This window comes from Giraffa tippelskirchi, chromosome 14 (assembly GCF_054371585.1).
Source record: "Giraffa tippelskirchi isolate mGirTip1 chromosome 14, T2T-mGirTip1v1.2.pri, whole genome shotgun sequence".
In the NCBI taxonomy this organism is placed as follows: Eukaryota; Metazoa; Chordata; class Mammalia; order Artiodactyla; family Giraffidae; genus Giraffa; species Giraffa tippelskirchi.
Window position 1 is genome coordinate 45,196,343 of NC_137288.1, and position 22,491 is coordinate 45,218,833.

The following is a 22,491-nucleotide window of genomic DNA, read 5'->3' on the forward strand; positions in this document are numbered from 1 at the left end:
AAGGTCCCCTGAAGAAGGGAATGGCAACCCACTCCAGTATTCTGGCTTGGGAAATCCCATGGACAGAGGAGCCTGGTGGGCTACAGTCCACGGTGTTGCAAAGAGTTAGACACAACTGAGCAATTAACCCTTTGAATAAATAAATAAGTAATTTATTAGAGCCAGAAATACTCTAGAAAACTTCTTGATCTTTTTTTCCTGTCCAGTTTTAAGTCAGCCACTGTAAACGCCAAGGAAATAAATTATTACTTTTTGGTCCTAGTCAATTATGAAAAATGTGGCTTGGTATACTTAAGCAATGCCAAGCTGGAACAATAGAAAGCTCTGTCCGGCCTCACATGCTGTATCCACCACCTCCTAACTGTGCAGTCTGGGCAAGAGGTCACTTTGAGGATTAAACAAGTTCCTGTCCAGGAGGTGCTTGGAGCCCTCTGTGGCACTCAGTCCTGGGCATTCAGGAGGTGCTTCTGAGAGAAGCTTCTCTGGAGCGCCGGGCTCTGGAAGCAGGCTGGGTAGGTTCAAGTCCTGTCCCGGGTGGCTTCTCTGTGCTTCTGTCTCATTTATACCATGGGAAAGTGTTAGTTTGCTTCCCAGCCCAGAGTTTAAATGAGATAATGTGGGTAACGTACTCCAGTGGTGCCCAGTACAGAGCAAGGACTCAGGGTAAGATAGCAGAGTTGTAACTATCCCCATCGTATCAGTGCATCACTATAACAAAGCAATTTCTTCTTTTTTTTTAATTAAAAAAATTTTTTTTTGGTTGGGCTGCACAGCATGTGGGATGTTAGCTCCCTGATCAGGGATCAAACCCATTACCCCCTGCTCTGGAAGCGTGGACTCTTTCAACCAGGGAAGCCCCTATAATGAAGCAATTGATAAAGCAGCTCTTCCTACGTGGCTGCCTTGGCATTTCCCCTTTGATTTGACTTTTGGATCTATCTGGAGCAGATGTCACACAAAAACACTAACATACATGAAACGACTGAAGTCCGGGCAAATATTTGTATTTCTTAAGCAAATGATGTACTAAGATAAACACAAAGCTGACTCCATTACTAATCCCTAAAGCGGCTCACTTTTCTAAATGGAAAGATGTCTGCCTTCATTTTTATTCAATTCATTATAAACAGCTGAGCTACATGTAATATGCATAAAATTAAATTTCATTAAAAGGAAGAAACAAATCCTCATGGGCATTGCAGCTTGAGCTTAATGATTTTATAAAACTGGCTTCTTGCTTCAGGAGAGGAGGAAAATTCATATCCATTCCTGGGGCTTGTCTATTTGTCCATATGTTAATATTTATTAACTCATTAATACTAATATTTTGATCCATTCTCTCTTGGGTTTCAACATGTTTTAGACTTATCCATAACTCCGGATTCCTTTTTTCTGTAGAGCATAGGTTGAAGGAAGAAGAAGGTAGCTGACAGACAAGGAGCACCTGTTTTGCACAAGCTGAAGCTCCAGTACTTTAGCCACCTGATGCAAAGAACTGACTCATTGGAAAAGACCCTGATACTGGGAAAGATTAAAGGCAGGAGGAGAAGGGGTTGACAGAGGATGAGATGGTTGGATGGCATCATCAACTCAATGGACACGAGTTTGGGCAAACTCCAGGAGATGGTGAAGGATAAGGAAGCCTGGTGTGCTGCAGTCCATGGGGTTGCAAAGAGTCAGACACAACTGAGCTGCTGAACAGCAATTATTATCTGATCCTCACAATAACCTTTTGAAGGAAATAGTTTCTTTTTTTAAAAAAAAGATTTACTATCATTTAATTAATTTATTGTTATGTTTTCATTTATATTGGAGTATAGCCAATTAACAATGTTGTAATAATTTCAGGTGGACAGAGAAAGAACTCAACCATACATATACATGTATCCATTCTCCCCTAAACTCCCCTCCCATCCGGGCTGCCACATAGCATTGAGCAGAGTTCCCTGTGCTCTACAGGAGGTCCTTGCTGGTTATCCATTTTAAATGTAGCAGCATGTACCTGGCCATCCCAAACTCCGTAACTATCCCTTCCGCCTATGTTTCCCCACAAGGGAGATATTTTCTTATCTGACATTACTGAACACTTACCATGTGCCAGGCACTGTGCTAAATCCTTTACTCTGAATCTCACGACCACTCTAAGAGCTAGTGCATCTCTGTCCCCACATTACAGATGTACAAGGAGGCTTGGGAAGGTTAAGTGACTCCCACAAGGTCATGCAGAAGGAAGGTGGCGGCACTGGGGTCCCGGGGGTCGGTGTGTCACACAAGCTAGTGTGACCTGAAGCCCTTGCTCTTTATGCTTACACAGGTGTGTACCCACAGCACTGGAATGATCATGACTCTTTCCTACAGAACAGTTACCTACAGCAGAGATGTTAAAATGCAAGATTCATTTCCAGTACTCTTTGGGATGTTCTCGTTACTCTGGCTCATCTGAGGGCCTAGAGTTCCACATTCGCTCCAGAATTCACGTCTGAGCACACCTGCTAGAGGAACGTGACTGAGGGGTGTAGGCTGCCATGTGAACGGGTGCGTGTGCTGGGGTATGAGTACACACCACGGGCCAAGCTGTTCACAAAGGCTTAGCCGGATCCGGCCTGCTGTGGGCAGATCTCAAGAGAGCAGGAGGAACAAAATCAGATCCCAAACTCAGCGCTGGCTATTAACAAATGCTCAACAGATCCTTGCCCAGTGTTTAGTTTTGGAGTTCGTTTCATTGTGATGTGACATTATCATACTCCATGATGCAATGATGTGTATACCTCCTTGGGAAGTGTGTTTTGTTGGTCTGAGGCACTGTCAGGGATGACAGTGCATCTCTGGCATCATCAGGGATGATCTGCTCTTCTCATGGGAAGCAGATGGGATCAACAGACTGTGGCTTGGCTTCTGACTCTAATCCTACACAAGTCACTCCAAGATCTGGGTCCCCAGTCCCAGAAGGTATGCTACAGGGAGAGAGAGAAAACACCACGCTCACAAGGTCTCTTGCCTACGCTCCTGTACATAGAGATTACACGAGGCTTGCTTCTGTCCATGTTAGGCTCAAGCACTGACTGTCTCCACTACGCCCCTGCCAGGGCTCAGGGCACCTCCCCGCTTTGAAGGAACTGCTAGTTGCCCCTACAGACTCAGCTGTGGGTCACTGGGGAGAAATCTCCGTGACCCAGTTCAGAAGGGGGTCTCAGGACTCTGAACCATCAAGGACAGCACCAGAGGGATGAAGCAGGGCCAGAAACAGCTGAATACTGTTAAGCATTTTACTTGAGAGAGAGGAAAAGCTCAGTGAAATCTTTCGACTGGCCTCTGTCCCTTGCATGTTCCATGTCCTTGCAGTTTGACTCAAAACTCAAAGCATAAACTTACCCAGAAAAAAGAAGCAGTCCCTGTTTGGAAGACCCTAAAATAGATGCCTAGGAAAATTCTGTATGTCTGTATGTGTGTGTGTGTGTGCCCGCATGCACGCACGTACACACTCAGTCATGTCTGACTTTTTGCGACCGTATGAACTGTAGCCTGCCAGACTCCTCTGTCCATGGGATTCTCCAGGCAAGAATACTGGAGTGGGTTGTCACTGCCTTCTCCAGGGGGTCTTCCCAACCCAGGAATTGAAGCCAAATCTCTTGTGTCTCCTTATATTGGCAGGCGAATTCTTCACCACAATACCCATGTATGTATTTCTTTAATGGACAGAAATAAAAAGGCAAAGAAAGGTTGAGTACTGACTTAATCCAAGGTCACCCTACTTGTTGATAGCTAAGCCCAAACTAGAACCATTTCTTTGGATCCTCACCCATTACTTTTTCCTAGTAAACCTTGCTTGGCCGACACCCTCATCACTGTGGACTTTCTGCTGTTGCCACACAGGAGCAAACAACTCTGAGAATCCCTCAAGGCTCTGGGGGAGCCCACCTGCCCCCATAACCTCAGTAGCCACTTGTTCTCAAGCTTTGTTCACCCCTTCTCCCGCCTGGATGTCTCTCTAGAGGTCAAGGTCTTCCGTCTAGTCATTTCCAGGCATCTCCACCTGCTGTCTCCTGGGACTCGGCCCATCTCAAACTGAACTCACCACCCCATTTCTCTGCTGGTGCTGGCCATCTGTCCAAGCACTAGATCAAAGTCCTTCTTGAGCGCTTTTCTTTATTATTCTTCAAACCCAAGCAACCTTTCAGCACTGCCCATCTGCTGCCCTAAGTAAAACAAGAATTCACTCTCTCTTCCTCATCGGCACTGTCGTTTCTGTGGTCAGACCTCCTGCCTCTCTCACCTGTTATACTCATCTTCAAACCTCTCCACCTGCCTCTGCCTTTTCCCTCTTAATCCAATCTGCACCCTGCACTACAGCAAGCTACCAAAAACCCAAGTCTGATCATGTCTTTTCTCTGCGGAAGCCCCCAGTTGTCCTTATTGTGACTTTCAAGATCCTCTGTGGTCTGGCCCCTGCTTCCCACACCAGCCACAACGGCCTGCCTCATAGTGTCCTCTTGAGAGTTCACACTTTGGTTCTTATCTCTTTACTTATGTTGACTTTCATATGTCAGGGTCTTTCAGATCTAGTCAGAGACCACTTTCCTGATACCCTAAATGGGTAGATAGATTCCTTTACTGGGTCCCCATCACCCTGAGCTTCCCGTCTGATGGCACTGGCCTTATTCTACTGTCTCCCTTCTGCTGCTATACTTGAGACTCTTCCCTGTTCATCATCATCCCAGAACTGACCACACTACCTAATGTCATTAGAAAGCCAATGAGTGCTTGTGCAATGAGCAAACAAATAACAGCCTCCAATGTGTGAATGGTGCTGCTAAGGTTACTCTATTTTATTACATTTAATTGAATAAAACCAAGTTTACTGGCCATTCATAACTAGCTATTCAAGGTTGAACTGCTATTTAGTACTGATTATATTAAATATTAATATTACCTCTTCGGCTCTTAATTTCTATATTAAAATTCAGAGTTTAAATACTATGATCCACAAGGTCTCTTTCAGTTCAAAGAACCTAGGGAGGAAAGACATTCACTCCCAAACTCTATTTAAGTGCTGAACTTTCTCACCTGCATCTCTGTCTTTGGGGGCAACCCTGACAGCTTTTTTTTTTTTTTCTGACAGCTTTTATTTTTACAATTTTTTTGATGTAGACCATTTTTTTAAAGTCTTTATTGAATCTGCTACAATATTGCTTCTTTTTTATATTTTAGGTTTTTGGTCAGGAGGCACATAAGATCTTAGCTCCCTGACCAGGTATTGAACCTGCATCTCCTGTACTGGAAGGCTAAGTGTCAATCACTGGACCTCCAGGGAAGCCCCCAGACAATTTAAGACAAAGATTAGTGCCTCCTTATTGAGGCTGGACAGCTGTTCAAATGTATAAGGATTTGAGAAGACCACGTTGGCACAACACTTCATAAATCACATCTAGTGCTCCTTCCAAATGAAAGATAAATTAGGAATAGAGTTAACCAGCCTCAGATCTCATATGAAAGCAATCATCACCAAACATTTTGGGAGCTCTCTTAGCTTAGTCATGAGGCTGTAGTAACCCTTCCAAGGAATCTTCTTTCCACACATCACTGTCAGCCTTTTGGAAGGATGTAAACAAAGGAACCGGAGAAGGCAATGGCAACCCACTCCAGTACTCTTGCCTGGAAAATCCCATGAACGGAGGAGCCTGGTAGGCTGCAGTGCATGGGGTCGCGAAGAGTCGGACATGACTGAGAGACTTCACTTTCATTTTTCACTTTCATGCATTGGAGAAGGAAATGGCAACCCACTCCAGTGTTCTTGCCTGGAGAGTCCCAGGGACAGAGGAGCCTGTTGGGCCGCCGTCTATGGGGTCGCACAGAGTCAGACACGACTGAAGCGACTTAGCAGCAGCAAACAAACGAACAAAACGTGGAAGTTATTTTTAAGTGTATCCTCAGAGTGGTGTTTGTTTTTCTCATTCACATTAAACTTTACTTCCATTCAAGTTAATTCATTTGTGTATCCATTCATCCGAGACAGTCATGCCCCAGTCCCTCCTCGATAACACACACATAAGGAGGCAGGTAATACAAATGTGCCTCATGTCCTAGGAGACACTTCAGTGCCCCAGCTTCCTGTGCCAGGGCCGCCTGTGCTTTCCTCTGTACCAACCAGGACCCCAAGTGAAAGTGAAGTGTTGGTTGCTTAGTCATGTCTGACTCTTTGCAGCCCCACGGACTATAATCCGTCAGGCTCCTCTGTCCATGGAATTCTCCAGGCAAGAATACTGGAGTGGGTAGCATTCTCTCCTCCAGGGGACCTTACCGACCTAGGGATAAAACCTGGGTCTCCTACATTGCAGGCAGATTCTTTACCATCTGAGCCACTGGGGAAGTCCACAAGGACCCCAGGATATAGCCTCTATTTTTGATGGCAGTGTTGTCAACACCAAATCTACTCATGTGGTTTTTCTCCTCCCAGGAATGACAATGGAAGTTCCCTCATCTCCCCTCTACCCCGACACCTAAACCCCACATCTTTCAAACAGCCAGTCCTGTTATCCAGTATTAACAGCCTGTTGTACTCTGTTGGCTAACACTATTAGTACAGAAAAGTAATTCTTTGTTTTTTGCTGGAATTAAACAAAGCAGACTTATCAGTAGAAATATTAAGAGAGGTGACCGGCTTCTTTAAAAAATGATCATCTTACCTTTCCCTGATGGAAATGGGAATTCCCCCCAGATAGTATGTGCTGAAATCAAATATATCATCTTCAATTTTAACACTTTGAATATCCACATTTATCCACATACGTTTTTGGACTTTTCCAATTTTGATCAGAATCTAAAATAAATAAGAGATGAATCAGCCAGCAATGAGAAATAAAATAATTCTATTCATGATGGTTCAGAGCTATTATGTTTTTGCTTTCCTTCAGATTCATTTATATACATGGTGTATACACTAATACAAGGGATCTGAGCACAGTAGCACATCTGCATAAAATTATAATAATAAAAATTTAAATAGAGATGTTTGCATTTGTTTGTCTGTTTTGGCTGCACCACACAGTTTGAAGGACCTTAGTTCTCTGACCAAAAATTGAACCTGCACACTCGGTAGTGAAAGCTTGGTGCCTAACTACTGGACCACCAGGGAATTCCCAAAATGTTTGCATTTGAAATTAATTATTTTTTTTATGTTAAAATATTTTATTATTTTTAACTTTTTATTTTGTATTGGGGTATATCCAATTAACAATATAGTGACAATTTCAGATGAATAGCAAAGGGACTCAGCCATACATATACATATATCCATGAAATTAATCATGTTTTAACTACACCATATGGATGTTATATATTTCATGCAAAAACGTTCAGATTTTAAAAGGATATGTCTCTCAGTTAATAAGTTCATCTGGTAATAGAAAAGTGTTCTGTGCACTGACTTAAAGGACTAAAAACGTGTAATGATTCAGATAAACAGATTCAAAGGATGTACCAAGTGATCTTTCCCGTCGTTTATGATGTCTCTGATTCCTTTTTCTTTAGGAGGCTCTGAATTCAGTTTGTACCGCACCATGAGTCGGCCATCTTCTACATTCAGAGATATGAAATGATCCTACAGCATGGGGACAATGTAGATTAGAATCCTCAGGAAGAGCCACATGCACTCAAACTCCAGCCTGCTCTCAGCTTCAGCTGCCTTCTTAGTTCAAAGGAACAACAGTGCTTAATACTCAACTCCTGGGATGGGGATGATGGCTAAACCCTGTCAATCATGGTAAACATCATATACAGTAATTGGCACACAGGAAGGAAACAATAAATGCTTGCTATTGTCATGATTTTGTTTTATACCAATCTATAACCAGCATGTAAAACTGGCAACTGAAAAGATACAGCTCATGAATATCACTGGAAAATATGATTGCTACCTTTTGGAGGGGTATCCCAGGTGGTGCTAGTGGTAGAGAACCCACCTGCCAATGCAAGAGATGTAAGAGATGTGGGTTCAATCCCTGGGTTTGAAAGATCCTCTAGAGGGGGAAATGGCAACCCACTCCAGTATTCTTGCCTGGTGAATTCCATGGTCAGAGGAACCTGGTGAGCTACAGTCTGTGGGGTTGCAAAGAATCAGACGTGACTGAAATGACTTAGCATGCATGCACATTTTGCAGAGAGGGACGGTCTTCTTCAAACCCCACTTTCCACCATCTGTTTTCTGATGTATTCCTATTTCTCCTCTATCTTCCATTTAACGATTGTTTTGTTGTTGCTGTTTTTTAGTCACTAAGTCGTGTGTGACTCTTTGCAACCCCATGAACTGTAGCCCAGCAGGCTCCTCTGTCCATGAGATTCTCAGGCAAGAAAACTGGAGTGGGTTGCCGTGCCCTCCTCCAGTGCCTTCCCAACCCAGGGATCAAACCCATGTCTCTTACATCTCCTGTATTGGCAGGTGGGGGTTTTTTTGTTTTTGTTTTTGTTTTACCACTAGTGCCACCTGGGAAGCCCAACAAGAGTCCGTACTGAAAAGGAAAGTCAGTCTTTCTCTGGATCCTAAGCCTCGCTCTTGGAAGTCAGTGAGAGTTCATCACACTCATTAAGAACAGAATAACATCAACTCATCCTACTTAACAGCAGCACTGGGGATCATTTTCTCTTATCTGGTTGAAAGTGGAAAAGTGAAGTGAAAGTCACTCAGTCGTGTCCAACTCTTTGCGACGCCATGGACTAAACAGTCCACGGAATTCTCCAGGCCAGAATACTGGAGTGGGTAGGCTTTCCCTTCTCCAGGGGATCTTCCCAACCCAGGGATTGAACCCAGGTCTCCCGCATTATAGGCAGATTCTTTACCAACTGAGCTATCAGGGAAGCTCCTTTTATCTGGTTACTAATGGCATAAGTAATCATAAGATTTCTTCTGATATAAATAGTATTTCTGGTTCTTAGTCTCCAAGAACTTCAAAATGTATTGGGTTGACCAAAAAGTTCTGTAATTTTTAGGTTTAGGTTTTTATGTAACATCTTTCGAAATGTTTGGCCAAACCTAGTACAAAGACCTTGTTGCGGAAAACAGCTGCCTTGCCCTGAAGATGCTGTGTGACTTCTCAGCTCTCTGCATTCTTCAGGCAGGTCAAGATGTCCCCAAACCATCAGAACTGGTTAAGCCTTGGACTCTCCCGAGGAGTCCAGACCAACCCCAAGAGAGGAGAGGTGGACCAGGTCTGTGTCCCCACCCTGCAGGCAAAGTGTCTGGTAAAATCTCAAGCTCCATATCAATCCTGCATTCTCAAACGGAAAATCCCATGGACTGGTCCACATTTCTCCAAGCCTCTTGATGAAGGTGAAAGAAGAGAGTGAAAAAGCTGGTTTACAACTCAACACTCAAAAAACTAAGATCATGACATCTGGTCCCATCACTTCATGGCAAGCAGATGGGGAAAAAAAGAAAACAGTGGCAGATTTTATTTTCTTGGGCTCCAAAATCACTATGGATGGTGACTGCAGCCATGATATTAAAATACACTTGCTCCTTGGAAGAAAAGCTATGACAAACCTAGACAGCTTATTAAAAAGCAGAGACATCACTTCACTGACAAAGGTCTATATAGTCAAAGCTATGGTTTTTCCTGTAGTCATGTATGGATGTGAGAGTTGGACCATAAAGAAGGCTGAGTACTGAAGAACTGACGCTTTCAAACTGTGGTGCTGGAGAAGACTCTTGAGAGTCCCTTGGACTGCAACGAAATCCAGCCAGTCCATCCTAAAGGAAATCAACCCTGAATATTCATGGGAAGGACTGATGCTAAAGCTGAAACTCCAATACTTTGGCCATCTGATGTGAAGAGCCAACTCACTGGAAAAGACCCTGATGCTGGGGAAGATTTAAGGCAGAAGGAGAAGTGAGTGACAGAGGATGAGATGGCTGGATGGTATCTCTAACTCAATGGACATGAGTTTGAGCAAACTCTGGGAGACAGTGAAGGACAGGGAAGTCTGGTGTGTTGCAGTCCCTGGGGTTGCAAAGAGTCAGACATGACTGAGGGACTGAACAACGACATGTCCTATGAAGCATCTTCAAGAAGAGCTCATTCTCTAGAGAGGTTAAGTTTAGGCCTATCTACCAGCAGATGGTGCTGACGATCACTCACAGAATGTCACTTTTGGCCTTTTCTAAATTAGGAGATGTCAGAACGGTCTCCAGGAACCTCAGCTGCTTGAAAACACAGAAGGCTCCATGTCTTGGAAAGTCAAGGGTCAGGCAGATAGAGATGAAATCCCTTATGGCCTGAAAAGAGTCAGACCAAGAAGCAAACAGCAGGCGTTGGAACAGCCTAGTTTTCAGAGGCCCCAGGAAGACTTAACATTTTTTTTTAGGCAGAATAAGCAAAGTAGCTTTCAAAGAATAAAACTGACAACGCAAATAGAACGGGTAAGTGGCAATTTCTCCCACATTTTGGTGGCATCTTCTCAAATTCTGGATGACTTGCCTTACCAAAACACACACTGGCACAGCCAAAGAAAGTATTGGGTTGACCAAAAAGTTTGTTTGAGTTTTTCCATAAAATGTTATGGAAATGAACTTTTTTGGCCAATCCAACAGAGTTGGGCCAAGGGAAAGGATGCAGCTAACATTTGCACATTGTTTTTCAGATACATTGTTTGTTTATAATAACTCAGTTACCCCCAAATTGTTCAAATGAATGGATGTATTTGGTAATATCTGGATGCTTGTCATAGGTTACCTGGTTTTCTGCAAAAAACAGCAAACCTCTGTCCACAGTGGTCTGAATCGTCTGTCCAAAGGTGGGGAAGGGGGCGTTTGGTTGAGTTGGAACTCGAGCATAGCCTGTACCTTCAAAATAATTTTTGTCTGATTCTTCTTTTCTCCTGTCAACATCAATCATCGTTAAGTGAGAACACAGCAGCAGAAAACTGCCAGGAAACTACGCTTATTGATGAAAAAAAGAGTAAAGCCTGTACAATCAAGTTGTCACGTTATGTTAGAGAAGAGGAAACATCTTTAAATTTAATGTTAAAACAGTCCACTGTATCTCCTGGATCTGCTCTTACACTCTATGATGATCAAACTCTACCTCAGCAGAGATGCTATTCAGGAGACCCTTTTGCAAACATCTGCTTAGGAAGATGTGATCCAGCAGCTTAAGGTCTTGCAATGTAAGAAATAATATATAATGAAATATGATTTTATTCTGAGTAATAAATATCCAGTCTGTCTCATATTAGAATCTTCCCAATCTTTTAAACTTTGGGGTAGGTCAGAAGCTCAAGGCAGCAACTTTCAAATAGGTTCATAGGCCAAAGTCATGGTGTTCTTTATGGACTACTGTTTTACTTTTTAAAAAATTTACAGTAAATAAATAGCTTGTGCCCTAAATCAGGCACCATCTAACACTGAATATTTTGTGGTACGAGGCACCAAAAACTGAAGAAAGATTTATTTTTTTCAAAATCAAGAAAATTCTGTCCATCTAATATTTTATATGAATAAGGAAAATACTTTTCCTTATTTAATTTATATTCCTTACGAATAAATTACATATGTTTTTTATGTTATATGACTGCAAAATCACAGAGAGACACCAGCTTCTAGGTTTTATTTACCTTCTACAAGGCTCCACTTCTGTTGTGTTGAGATTGAAAGTCTTTTTGAAGTTGTACAAGCTCAGAACATTTTCATTGAGGTCATCTAATTCAATACATCCTTTGTACGGAGGGAATCTCAGTCTACTAGGAGGCTGAAAAAAGAACAAGAAAAAGGTTTCCACTAATTGAACAAAGGACAATGATCAGGTTGACCAAGAAACAGTTTAACTCTATCGCTTTAACCATCAATATAGCACAGGGGTGAGCACGTGGACCCTGAAGACAGATGCCCTGCTTTCGCTGTTTTCTAGCTGTCTGATCTTGGGCAAGTTATTCAACCTGTTTTAGTTTCGTCGTCTGTGAAATAGGAATGATAATGATGCTTATTTAAATTATACACTTAAGCCTAGATCACTGCATATAAAAGAATTCAATAAGTTTAGTAATTATCACTGTAGATGCTTTAAGAATATATTATTAAATCCATTTTATATATAACTGATTAAAACATCGTTATGCCAAATTAAATTTTAAATATTCCCATTCCATGAAATAACATTCGAACTTACTCTAAAATCAGATGGGTAACCTCCAACATAGAACACGACATTTTCAGGATCCAAATTAAGGAGTGTGTTGCTGTTCCCACTATCCATGTCATGGAATTGATGTGTTTCTGGTTTACTGGAGGTGGCTTTTAGGGTGTAATTAAGCCTCGCAAACTGATAAATTCTGTTTAAAAAATAAGTCAGACAATAAAGTTGTAAAAGATTTATGAGGAGATGAAAGAAACCAAAGCTAAAGTACTAAAAGGGGGTTCAACAATATAAAATTAAAGTTTGGTGATAGGTCAGATTACCAAAGAGCTGTAATCAATCAGACACGTACCTCTGGAATTTCACCCGGTCCATCACTGCCTCCTCAGTTTTGCTCTTGGTCAAGGTCTGGTCCACCTGGAGTTCAGCCTCATCCTCTCCCAGGTTGTAGACGCATGTGAGCTGGCCGTCTACAACAGCCATGCCGATGTAGTCCCTGGAGGCCTGGAGACACCAAAGCATTTCACATACTGTATTCTCCCAACTCACCATCCCCAGAGGGTGCATTTCAAATAGCTAACAGCTTTCATTTAGTCAGCCCTGGGCAGACAGAATGAATGAGGTACATTCTGGTACACAATAATACAGACAGTACAGTTAATTAATGTCTGGGCTGTCTTTGCTCACATTATCAGGAGGGCATTCATTTATCCACTCCTCTATTCTCTCAGTCTGCAAGTATTTGCCAAGCACCTGACATAAAGATGGACCAGATATGGGCTCAGGCTGCCATTCAACTTCATTCTGGGAAGGAAGATGAGCCATTTATGTCCTTCCTGTGCCATGCAAGGTCCCCTCACTACTCTGGGCATGCTTGTTCACTCTATGTTATCATGTCAGCTGTGTCTGGATCTTTCTTCCCTGTTAGAATGTGAGCACCTTAAGGTAAAAACAAATTTTTGAAAACTGTAGTAAAATATACATAACGTGAAATTTACTATTTTAACCTGTTTTAAGTACACATTAAGTACATTCAAGAATCAAATTTTTGTTTACATAAATACAGGGTTTGGCACGTAGTAGTTATACGGTATAACTTTGCTGAAGGAATAAAATCATGTTCATTCTGCCATAATACAAAGCAAAGAGTCATATCATAAGAAAGCTAAGAATAAATCCCCAATCCTTGAAGCATGAACAAGTAAGCAACAACAGTGCTGATTTCAGGAATCCTTAAATACAACGTCCGCTAGTGACGGCCAACAATTTCCTAACCGCCCAGAATTTTTTTTTTTTAATAAATTTATTTCTTTTAGTTGGGGGCTAATTACTTTACAATATTGTAATAGTTTTTGCCATACATTGACATGAATCAGCCATGGGTTTACATGTGTTCCCCTTCCTGGACCCCCCACCCACCTCCCTCCCCATCCCATCCCTCTGGGTCATCCCATTGCCCCAGCCCTGAGCCTTTGTCTCATGCATCGAACATGGAATGGTGTTCTGTTTCACATATGATAATATACATGTTTCAATGCTATTCTCCCAGAACGTCCCACCCTCACCTTCTCCCTCAGAGCCCATAAAATTGTTCTATGCATCTGTGTCTCTTATTCTGTCTCGCATATAGGGTTATCGTTACCATCTTTCAAATTCCATATATATGCATTAGTATACTGTATTGGTGTTTTTCTTTCTGGCTTACTTCACTCTGTATAATGGGCTCCAGTTTCATCCATCTCAGTAGAACCGATTCAAATGTATTTTTTTTTAATGGCTGAGTAACATTCCATTGTGTATATGTACCAAAGCTTCCTTATCCATTCGTCTGCTGATGGACATCTAGGTTGCTTCCATGTCTTGGCTATTGTAAACAGTGCTGCGTACTTCAGGCATTTCTTTTCCATGCGCGTGTGTTCAGTCTCTCAGTCGTGAACAACTCTTTGCGATCCCAGGGACTGCAGTCTGCAAGGCTCCTCTCTCCGTGGGATCTCCCAGGGAAGAATTCTGGAGTGGGTTGTCATTTCCTTCTCCAGGGATCTTCCTGACCCAGGGATCAAACCCGCATTTCTTGCATCTCCTGCTCTGGTAGGAAGATTCTTTACCACTGAGCCACCTGGGGTGCCCATTTCTTTTCCATTCATGTATAAATAACCTACTCAGTGATTACCTGTTCCCCTGACACTTACGTGGAAGAGATATTTAAAGAGGAGGAATTGAAAGCTAAAATAAACTGCTTAAAATATCTATAACAGTGGTGGTTTAAAGAATTTAGAATTATAGCAATGAAGCAGCTGGATTTCTCACTAATGAGGCAGGAGAGGCTTAATTTCCCTCCAGGCTTCATTCACAGAGGGTTCCCACCCCAGAGACATGGGAGGGTCTGTGGCTGGGCGCCCTGAGAAGAGGACAGAGCCCAGAGCAGTGAGGAAGAGCTGCTCGGATCTCCAGAAAGCCCCTTGATACTGCCGCCTGGTTGAGAGGGGACAGTGCTGGTTTTCAGCCCCAGGTATGGATGTGCTTAGGTGTACACACACATGTGCTCACATGCTGGGCCCATCTGGCAAGGCTTCTAGATCCCCACCTCCAAAAACAACTTTAAATTGATGAGAGATCTCCCATGGAGCCATCAGAGGCAGTGGGATCTCCTCCTGCCGTGCCAATGGCAGTGACATGGCTGTGTCACGCAACTCAAAAGCCATATTCTGTTTTAAAAATAAGGGAAATGTCAGAGCAGTACTTACATCTTTATTTCCGAGGTACATCACAAACATATTCTCGGTCCCACCAGTTTCTGTTGATTCAGGTCTTTGGAGAAACAAAGAAAGAGATGTGTATCCTTTCAAGTCTTCCAGGTCATTTGGCAGCCGGACTTCAACTCCAGATCTACCGTTGAATCTCATGGGGACAGCGACCTGAGAGGGACCAGATCCATGGTGTTAGCTGGTCCAGGGGAGAAAGGTGGGGTGCTCCGGGTGGAGGCTTGTGACTGTAGCTGCTCCCAAGTGGCTACAATAGGGAGTGAAGGTGTGTAGCTGCCCCCTAGGCCTGGAGTCTACACTCAGGCGGCCGCTCCAGGAGTAGCGGAGTTCTTTCTGCCTACGAGCCAAGGGTCTTTGGGAAGTGCACTTTGTTGTCTGTGCCAGCAACAATAATCATTATAGTAAATTATTACCATCGTTATTATGGCTATAATATTAATATAATATTAGCCATATTAATGTCATAATAATACCACCACCATCATCATAATATATTAATGTATTATAATAATGAGGTTTTACATGTAATATATAATGTGATACATAATATAATATATAATAAAATTGTAATATAGGGAACTCTATATATAGGGTTATAACACATATTAACAGGATTAATACAATATCATGATCCTATTAGTAATAATATTATATATTATAATATAAACTCTAATTATATATAAAATTAGTAATAGGGTTATAATATTAATATTAAATTAACCCTGTTAATATGTATTATAGCCCTATTAATATATAACATTAATAATAATTACTGTTATTCCAACCCCAGAAGGTTTTTGTGCAAATGAGCTAACCTGTATGGAAGCACTCAGTATGATATAGTCGATGTACAACACATCAAAATATTTTTTTAAAGAATTAACTCTTTAAGGAATCATTTCTCATTAACATGTTACATGTTCTGGTTGCATTTATTATAGGCACTCAGTCCTTAAAAAAAGTGCGTCGAGACTCTCTAGAAGGCACTTCTTAAATTCAGGCTAAAGGACCATTTTTTTCCTCTGTTATCTGCCCTGGACCAATACTTTTGTAAAATATACAAAAACTCAAATACTAGAAAAATGAAATGAAGAAAGTGTGCAAAATACAAGCCTACTGATCCCATTCTTAGATGTTGAAGCAATTCAAGTTACTGAAAGCTTCTAAGCATTTACTCTCAATTTTGTACTTATATATAATGGAGCAGTAACAAACGTCTGACTAGCTCTGGTCTATGGATCCCCTTGGGTAGCATTAAAACACAGAAAATAAATATTCCCTAACTATCTAAAGAATACCTCTAGGAATGATACTAACACCATCTCTACATTTTATCTCCCAAGCATGTATTTACGGAGGACCCTGTCTATGCAGGCATCAGGCAGGGGTGCTTAGTGATACCTGAGCTGTAGTCACTCCAAGGTGCCCATGGGGACAGAGCTCCCCCACCAACACTCAAGGCTCATTTTACACCTGTCTCTTCTACTCACCCTCTGGCCTTCATACACTCCACACATCCTATGTCTATGGCATGCCCTTCTGCTTTTTGTCAGTTGGAAAACTCTTGCTCATTTAAAAAAATTTTAATTAAGAAAATATTTCATGAACACATAAAAATAGAGAATGTATCTTCATATGCATGACTATCTTAAAAAATTAAACATTACTGTTATAATTGAAGCCCGTTATATAGCCCACCCTAGTCCTAGTTGCCTCTCCCTTCTCAGAGGTCACCACTACCCTGGATCTGGATTCCCGCATAGCTTCTCACGTGTGCTTTAATGTTTTTATGAAATATTATCTATCTATGAACTGAAACTAGTCTTAGCTTCATAAGTGACAGAGCAGGGGTCAAAACAAGGCAGTCTGGGGACTTCCCTGGTGGTCCAGTAGTTAAGAATCCACCTTCCATTGCAGGGGACGCAGCTTCAATACCTGGTTGGAGAATTAAGAGCCCACATGCCTCAGAGCAACTAAGCTCACATGCTACAAACAGAGAGAAACACACGCTGCCATGAAGATCCTATGTGCAGCAACTAAGACCTGATGCAGTCAAATAAATAAATTAGTATTAAAAAGCAAAAAAGCAAGGCAGTCTGCCTTGGTTATCAGCTCTAAACCTCTGCGCTATTTATACACTTCACATTTTGTTCATTTAATTAGTGGATGAACATAGAGAGGAAAAAGCTAGAAGCACACTCTTTTCGATTTGCTTTTTATAAGACGTGTATGGGTACGAAGAGGGTGGTTTCTGCCAAACTGTGCCTTAGGCTCTTTGCTTTTCTGCTAAAGGTTTTGTGTTGGAAGTTCTCTTCCTTAAAAGAAAAGGCAGATTTTGAGGCTCAAAGTAAGGAATATAAGCCTAGAAATCAACCACGGTGCCTCAAAGGCAATGATATTCTGACTTGGTTTCCATCCCTCTAATCTCCAAATAGCTCATAGGGAGTTGGCTGAAAAATACAAAATATTTCATTTACATTATTTTAGGATAAAACAAATTGGGAGAGAAGTGTCAGAAATTCAAGTAAATAATGTCATTAAAATTAGAAGAAAGGTTGATGGAACTTCCCACTGAAGGAAAACTGCTGTAATCTCATATTCAGAACACTGCCCATGTGGGTAGGAACCACTCCTCCATCCTCACTAAAAGTGGATTCCACAATTCCTGAGTTACCGTGAGAAGATAGGGCTTGTGCAGTAGCATATCTGCACATTCTGATCATAGAACCCTTACTTGAACTTGCAATAACACTTCACTGCCTAGAGCCTGGAGGAGAACCCTGCTTCCTGCCTGCATAAGCCAGTGGAAAGAAACCCACTGTCCCTGGCATACCAGGTCATTTAAGGGATGAAGATGTTGTGAACTTCTGAAAGATGATGGGAGGAAATGAACTTTCACATGGGAAGCATCCAAAGAATTTGGGCAAGAAAGACAGCTGATTCTTGAGTACCTAGATATCTTTCACTTCTTAATGAATAGAGTAACTTATCAAAGAATGAGCCTTGGTGCCTGGCAATGAGGGGACACACCCACCTTATTTGCAGCATCTCTGGCCTGCTGAATTAGTTCCCGAATGCGGTCCACGTTGTCGGAGATGTTGCCCAGTGGCAACAGCTGTTGGTTGATACTTTCAATTTTACTCAAAAGATCAGGCAGTTTGTTGGTTAATTTCTTCACTGTTGGTGAGATTACAAAACAGAAATTTATCATTGTGAGTTGAGAAAAGGTTAAATAGAGATGTTCTCATGGATTGTATTTGTCAAGTGGTATGTTTGGATCCCACACATTGGATAGGATGACTCAGAATCAGGTAATACTTTTTCTCTATTATAGAAATATATGTTACACATATTTCTATGTATAATATGTAAATAAATCATAATTTTATTTTGGATATCAAATCATATTTCTTGACACTATAAAAAGTAAGTCTTTCAAGGGAGAGGGAACATATGTGTACCTATGGCTGATTAATGTTGATACATGGCAAAAAGCAACACAACATTGTAATTATCTTTCAATTGAAAATTAATAAAAAATAAATAAATCTTTCCTTTTTGATCTTTAATATTAATCATAATTCAAGTGCTCATGATTTAGGGACTACATCTCCACTGTATAAAAGGGAAAATCAATAGCAATATTTCCTGGATTTTTTTCAAAATGTACAGGTTTTTTTTTCTAATTATGTGTGTCATAGGCAAAATTATTTAAGTCAATAAAAATTTTTAAGGAATTTCACACGTTCTGATTCTTTCCACTGCCAATCACCTTGGCTCCTCCAAAGTGCTACTTGGCCCTTTTAACTAACATAATAGCCATATTCTTTGAATGGATAGTGTGAAGTTGTTTCTTAATATTTTAATTTAATATCAGTAATTTAAGATCAGATTTTACTGGGGAAAAATTACAACGGACCAAAGCATATAATGATGGAGAAAATGGATAATACGTCCTGGCCGGAGAACACCTGCTACCTGAATTGTCCGCATCACTGAGAGCCTTGTTGAAGTCTTCGCTCTGGGTGCTCCCATAGGTATCCTTAATTCTTTCCACATCTGTCTGAATGGGGTTGAGCCCATCTAGAACCTCATTTGTGATGTCATTGGCATTTCTGATCAGGCTCTTTGCACTACTGATTATACCATCGATGTCATCTAAGGCACATACAAACAGGGAGGTGTAAGTCTCTAAAATGTTTGACAAAAGAAGCCAAGTCCAGTAGGCTAGGGAGCGGCTGACCTCTCTGTATTCCATGAAGATCACTTCGGATGCTGGTGAGATTGGTGTCTATCAGGCCTTTCTGAACTGTCATAGTTTTCAGTGTTTGCTGCAGGTTGTTGAGAGCTGGGCTGATTTCTGAAATAAAGTAGGAAGAGGCAATTACCCTAAAGATCTTGATCCTCCATGGGTACTGGTGGCCCCTGAAGTAGCCAGGGGCTGCACAGTATTGAGCAGACCTGCATCTTAGGGGTCATCCCCAAGATGCCCACTGCTTGCTCTGAGATCCACAGGTCCTCCATTATAGGGGCCAGGAGCATACGGAACCTGTGGTACCAGGCTCCTTGGAAAGGCACATGAAGAAAGGGAAAGGCCTACTAACTCAAGGGAAGACTTAACTCCTGCTCTGCTCAGGGCGAAAGTCTCCGCTTAGTAAAGGAAAGGGATGGTGGTGGTGGTCTAGTCGCTAAGTCATGTCAGACTCTTGCAACCTCATGGGCCGTAGCCCGCCAGGCTCCTCTGTCCATGGGATTCTCCAAGCAAGAATACTAGAGTGGGTTTCTATTTCCTTCTCCAGGGTATCTTCCAGACTCAGGAATCAAAACCAGGTCTCCTGCATTGTAGGCAGATTCTTTACCAACTGAGATACAAGGGAAACCCAAGGAAAAGGATGTGTCTGTCTTATTCACTGCTGTGTCCAGGGCATGGTGCCATGTCGGGCACTCTTTGGGGTTTAATATTAGTACATATTTATGGAACAAGTAAATGAATGCATGAATAAATTAATGAATGAATAATGCATAAGGGATGCCCTTTTGGTCAAGAGTGAAGGAATATTGGGCTTTCCTGGTGGCTCAGTGGTAAAGAGTCCACCTCCCAATGCAAGAAACAGGGGCTTGATTCCTGATCCAGGAAGACCCCACATGCCGAGGAACAGCTACCGAGCCTGTGCTCCAGAGCTTGGGAGCCGCAGCTACCGAGTGCATGTGCCACGAGTCCTGAAGCCCGAGTGCCCTAGAGCCCACGCTCGCCAAGAAGAGAAGCCACCGCAGTAGGCCTGTGCACTGCAGCTACAGAGTAGTCCCCTGCTCTCCACTACTAGAGAAAGCCTGAGCATCCACAAAGACCCTGCTCAGCCATAAATAAATAAATAAAATGCTTTTTTAAAAAAAAGAGTAAAGGAATGTTGTTGAGAGAGCCCCACTGAAGCAAACAAACGCACGCAGAGCAGGCACCACTTCCATTCATTTCCAAACTGACACATTCAAGGACATATTCAGTGAGAGGAACAAAGTTCATAGGCATTTCTAGCTGATAATACTGCCCCTTGGGGGTCATGGAAAATGACCAGTGAATGCTTTAATATCGAGTTGATGACATGTGGCTTAAACTGTGATTCCAGGACTGGTTTAAAGAACAATGTAGTTAACATCCTAATCCTTTGAAAAACACAGATCTTCACCTTTTAGCTAAAATTTTGTAAAGACAACAGGTGTCATACCGGGAAATTTCAATTTTTGAAATGTGCTAGGCAGACTACATAATTTTTTTGTATTTTCTTTTTCATGTTTTCATATTTATTTTTCATTTTAATTTTTAAAAATGAAAATGATAAATAAATGTATTTATTTACCGGTAGAGGGTATCTAATCACTTTGAAAGGATTAAGAAGGTGAATGAGGGCTATGAGCTGGGATAGTTGCTCAGCTAGGAATGACCACAGGAGACCAGAGAAAATCAAGGGACAGCATTTTCTAAACACAGGAATTTGGTGAGATTGAGATGGTTTAACTTTTTTTAAATCAAATTAAATAAGGGGAAAAATTCAAAGGCAAAAATTTAAAAATCCTCGTATATCACAGTGGTAGTGATTTTTGGTGCTTTTACTTACTAAGATTTTAGGGCTTAAGAAATTTTGAAGCAGTTGCTCTAATGATGTGAAACTACTTACCTGGGCCTTAAATAAGACAGCAGCACTTACATACCTCCAAGCTACGTGGGTCCCCAACGCCATGGGCACATGGGATTAAATGAAGAATCCTCTCTCCCAAACCCAAGGCCAGACCCAAACAAGCCTATGGGTCTCAAGATTTATTTAAATTCATGAGATACTAGTCAATTTGGTTTATGTTAGAATATTGGGTGGTGGTAGTCAGTTGCAAAGTTGTGTCTGGCTCTTTGTGACCCCATGGATTGTAGCCTGCCAAACTCCTCTGTCCCTGGGATTTTCCAGGCAAGAACACTGGAGTGGGTTGCCATTTCCTTCTCTAGGGGATCTTCCCAACCCAGGGATGGAACCTATGTCTCTTGCATCTCCTGCATGGGCAGGCGGATTCTTTACCACTATCGCCACCTGGGAAGGGTAGAAACATCAAATCTATGCATTTACAAAGTATCACCTACAAGGACACTGAGATTCAAGAAGTGCATTTGCTCCTAGGGCTGTCTCTCCTGGTCTCATAGATTGTTTCCAAGCCCTTGACTATCCCAGCCCCCACCAGCCACCCCTTCCATACCTTGCTGTAGCTTCTGCTGTGTTATCTTGGCTTCGTTTAACAGTTTATCACTGTTGGAACTCAGAGTTTTCGCTTTTCTTGGAAGATCTTCCTTTATTACTGTCTGAAAGCAAAGCATTTATCAGTCTTAAATGTGATACATACATTAGGAAATACAGAGTAAGAGTTTTCATCCTAGCCCTTATCTTTAATCTTTAAAGAATGAGGCTAGAAGGTAAGATGGAGGTTTAAAAAGACTGTTCCTTAAAAGATACAGTTACTCTAAGTAGACATTTGTGGCTTGGGGAGGTGGACCCATCACTGTTGACATAATGATAAATTATGTGACACCTTCTCATTTTCTCACTGTCACTTGTACAATGCCCTCTGCAATAATGGAGGACAGAGCTGAATTACTTTTAGGCTTTTAATCTTTGGGAGATTAAAAATCTTAAAACTTCCAAGAAGTCTGTTCACTAATTGTCTCATAGTTAATAATTTGTTCTGTATTTTTAGATATAGGTCTATTATATAATGCATTTCAGATCCCATAGGATCCACAGACATGCCCAGGTGAACGAAAAATGACAGGAAATAAATCGTTCTCAAATTGTGTACAAAAATCTCTTCTTTAGTAAATGTTAATACCTGATCACAAGCTTAAAAGCATACCTGGTAAAAAAAAAAAAAAAGCATACCTGGTAAGAATCAGGGTATAATACTTTCATGGTTCAAAATCAATAATCAGGGTGATTACTATCTGGTTTTACAAATGATTTGAATACTGGGCTGTGTTTATCCAAAAGCCAAGTAAATACAGAAATGACATATTAGAGCAAGTTCAAGTCTATTCTACATAACAAATTCTGATCTAAAATAAGCTCTTTTTT

At 41.5% G+C, this 22,491-nt stretch overlaps 1 protein-coding gene across 6 annotated transcripts in view; it reads right to left on the reverse strand.

Moving 5' to 3' along the window:
• Window positions 1-22,491, reverse strand: part of LAMA3 (laminin subunit alpha 3) — a 257,192-nt gene that overhangs the window by 23,962 nt on the left and 210,739 nt on the right. For all 6 annotated transcript variants that reach the window (XM_081563208.1, XM_081563206.1, XM_081563204.1 and 3 more), the window contains 11 exons: window positions 21,623-21,725; window positions 19,128-19,244; window positions 18,863-19,042; window positions 17,919-18,061; window positions 14,867-15,037; window positions 12,475-12,626; window positions 12,156-12,318; window positions 11,605-11,738; window positions 10,725-10,869; window positions 7,478-7,597; window positions 6,684-6,817 (listed from right to left, as the gene is read on the reverse strand). In XM_081563208.1, the coding sequence (XP_081419334.1) occupies window positions 6,684-6,817; window positions 7,478-7,597; window positions 10,725-10,869; window positions 11,605-11,738; window positions 12,156-12,318; window positions 12,475-12,626; window positions 14,867-15,037; window positions 17,919-18,061; window positions 18,863-19,042; window positions 19,128-19,244; window positions 21,623-21,725 (1,562 nt within the window). The remainder of the gene's footprint in view (window positions 1-6,683; window positions 6,818-7,477; window positions 7,598-10,724; window positions 10,870-11,604; window positions 11,739-12,155; window positions 12,319-12,474; window positions 12,627-14,866; window positions 15,038-17,918; window positions 18,062-18,862; window positions 19,043-19,127; window positions 19,245-21,622; window positions 21,726-22,491) is intronic.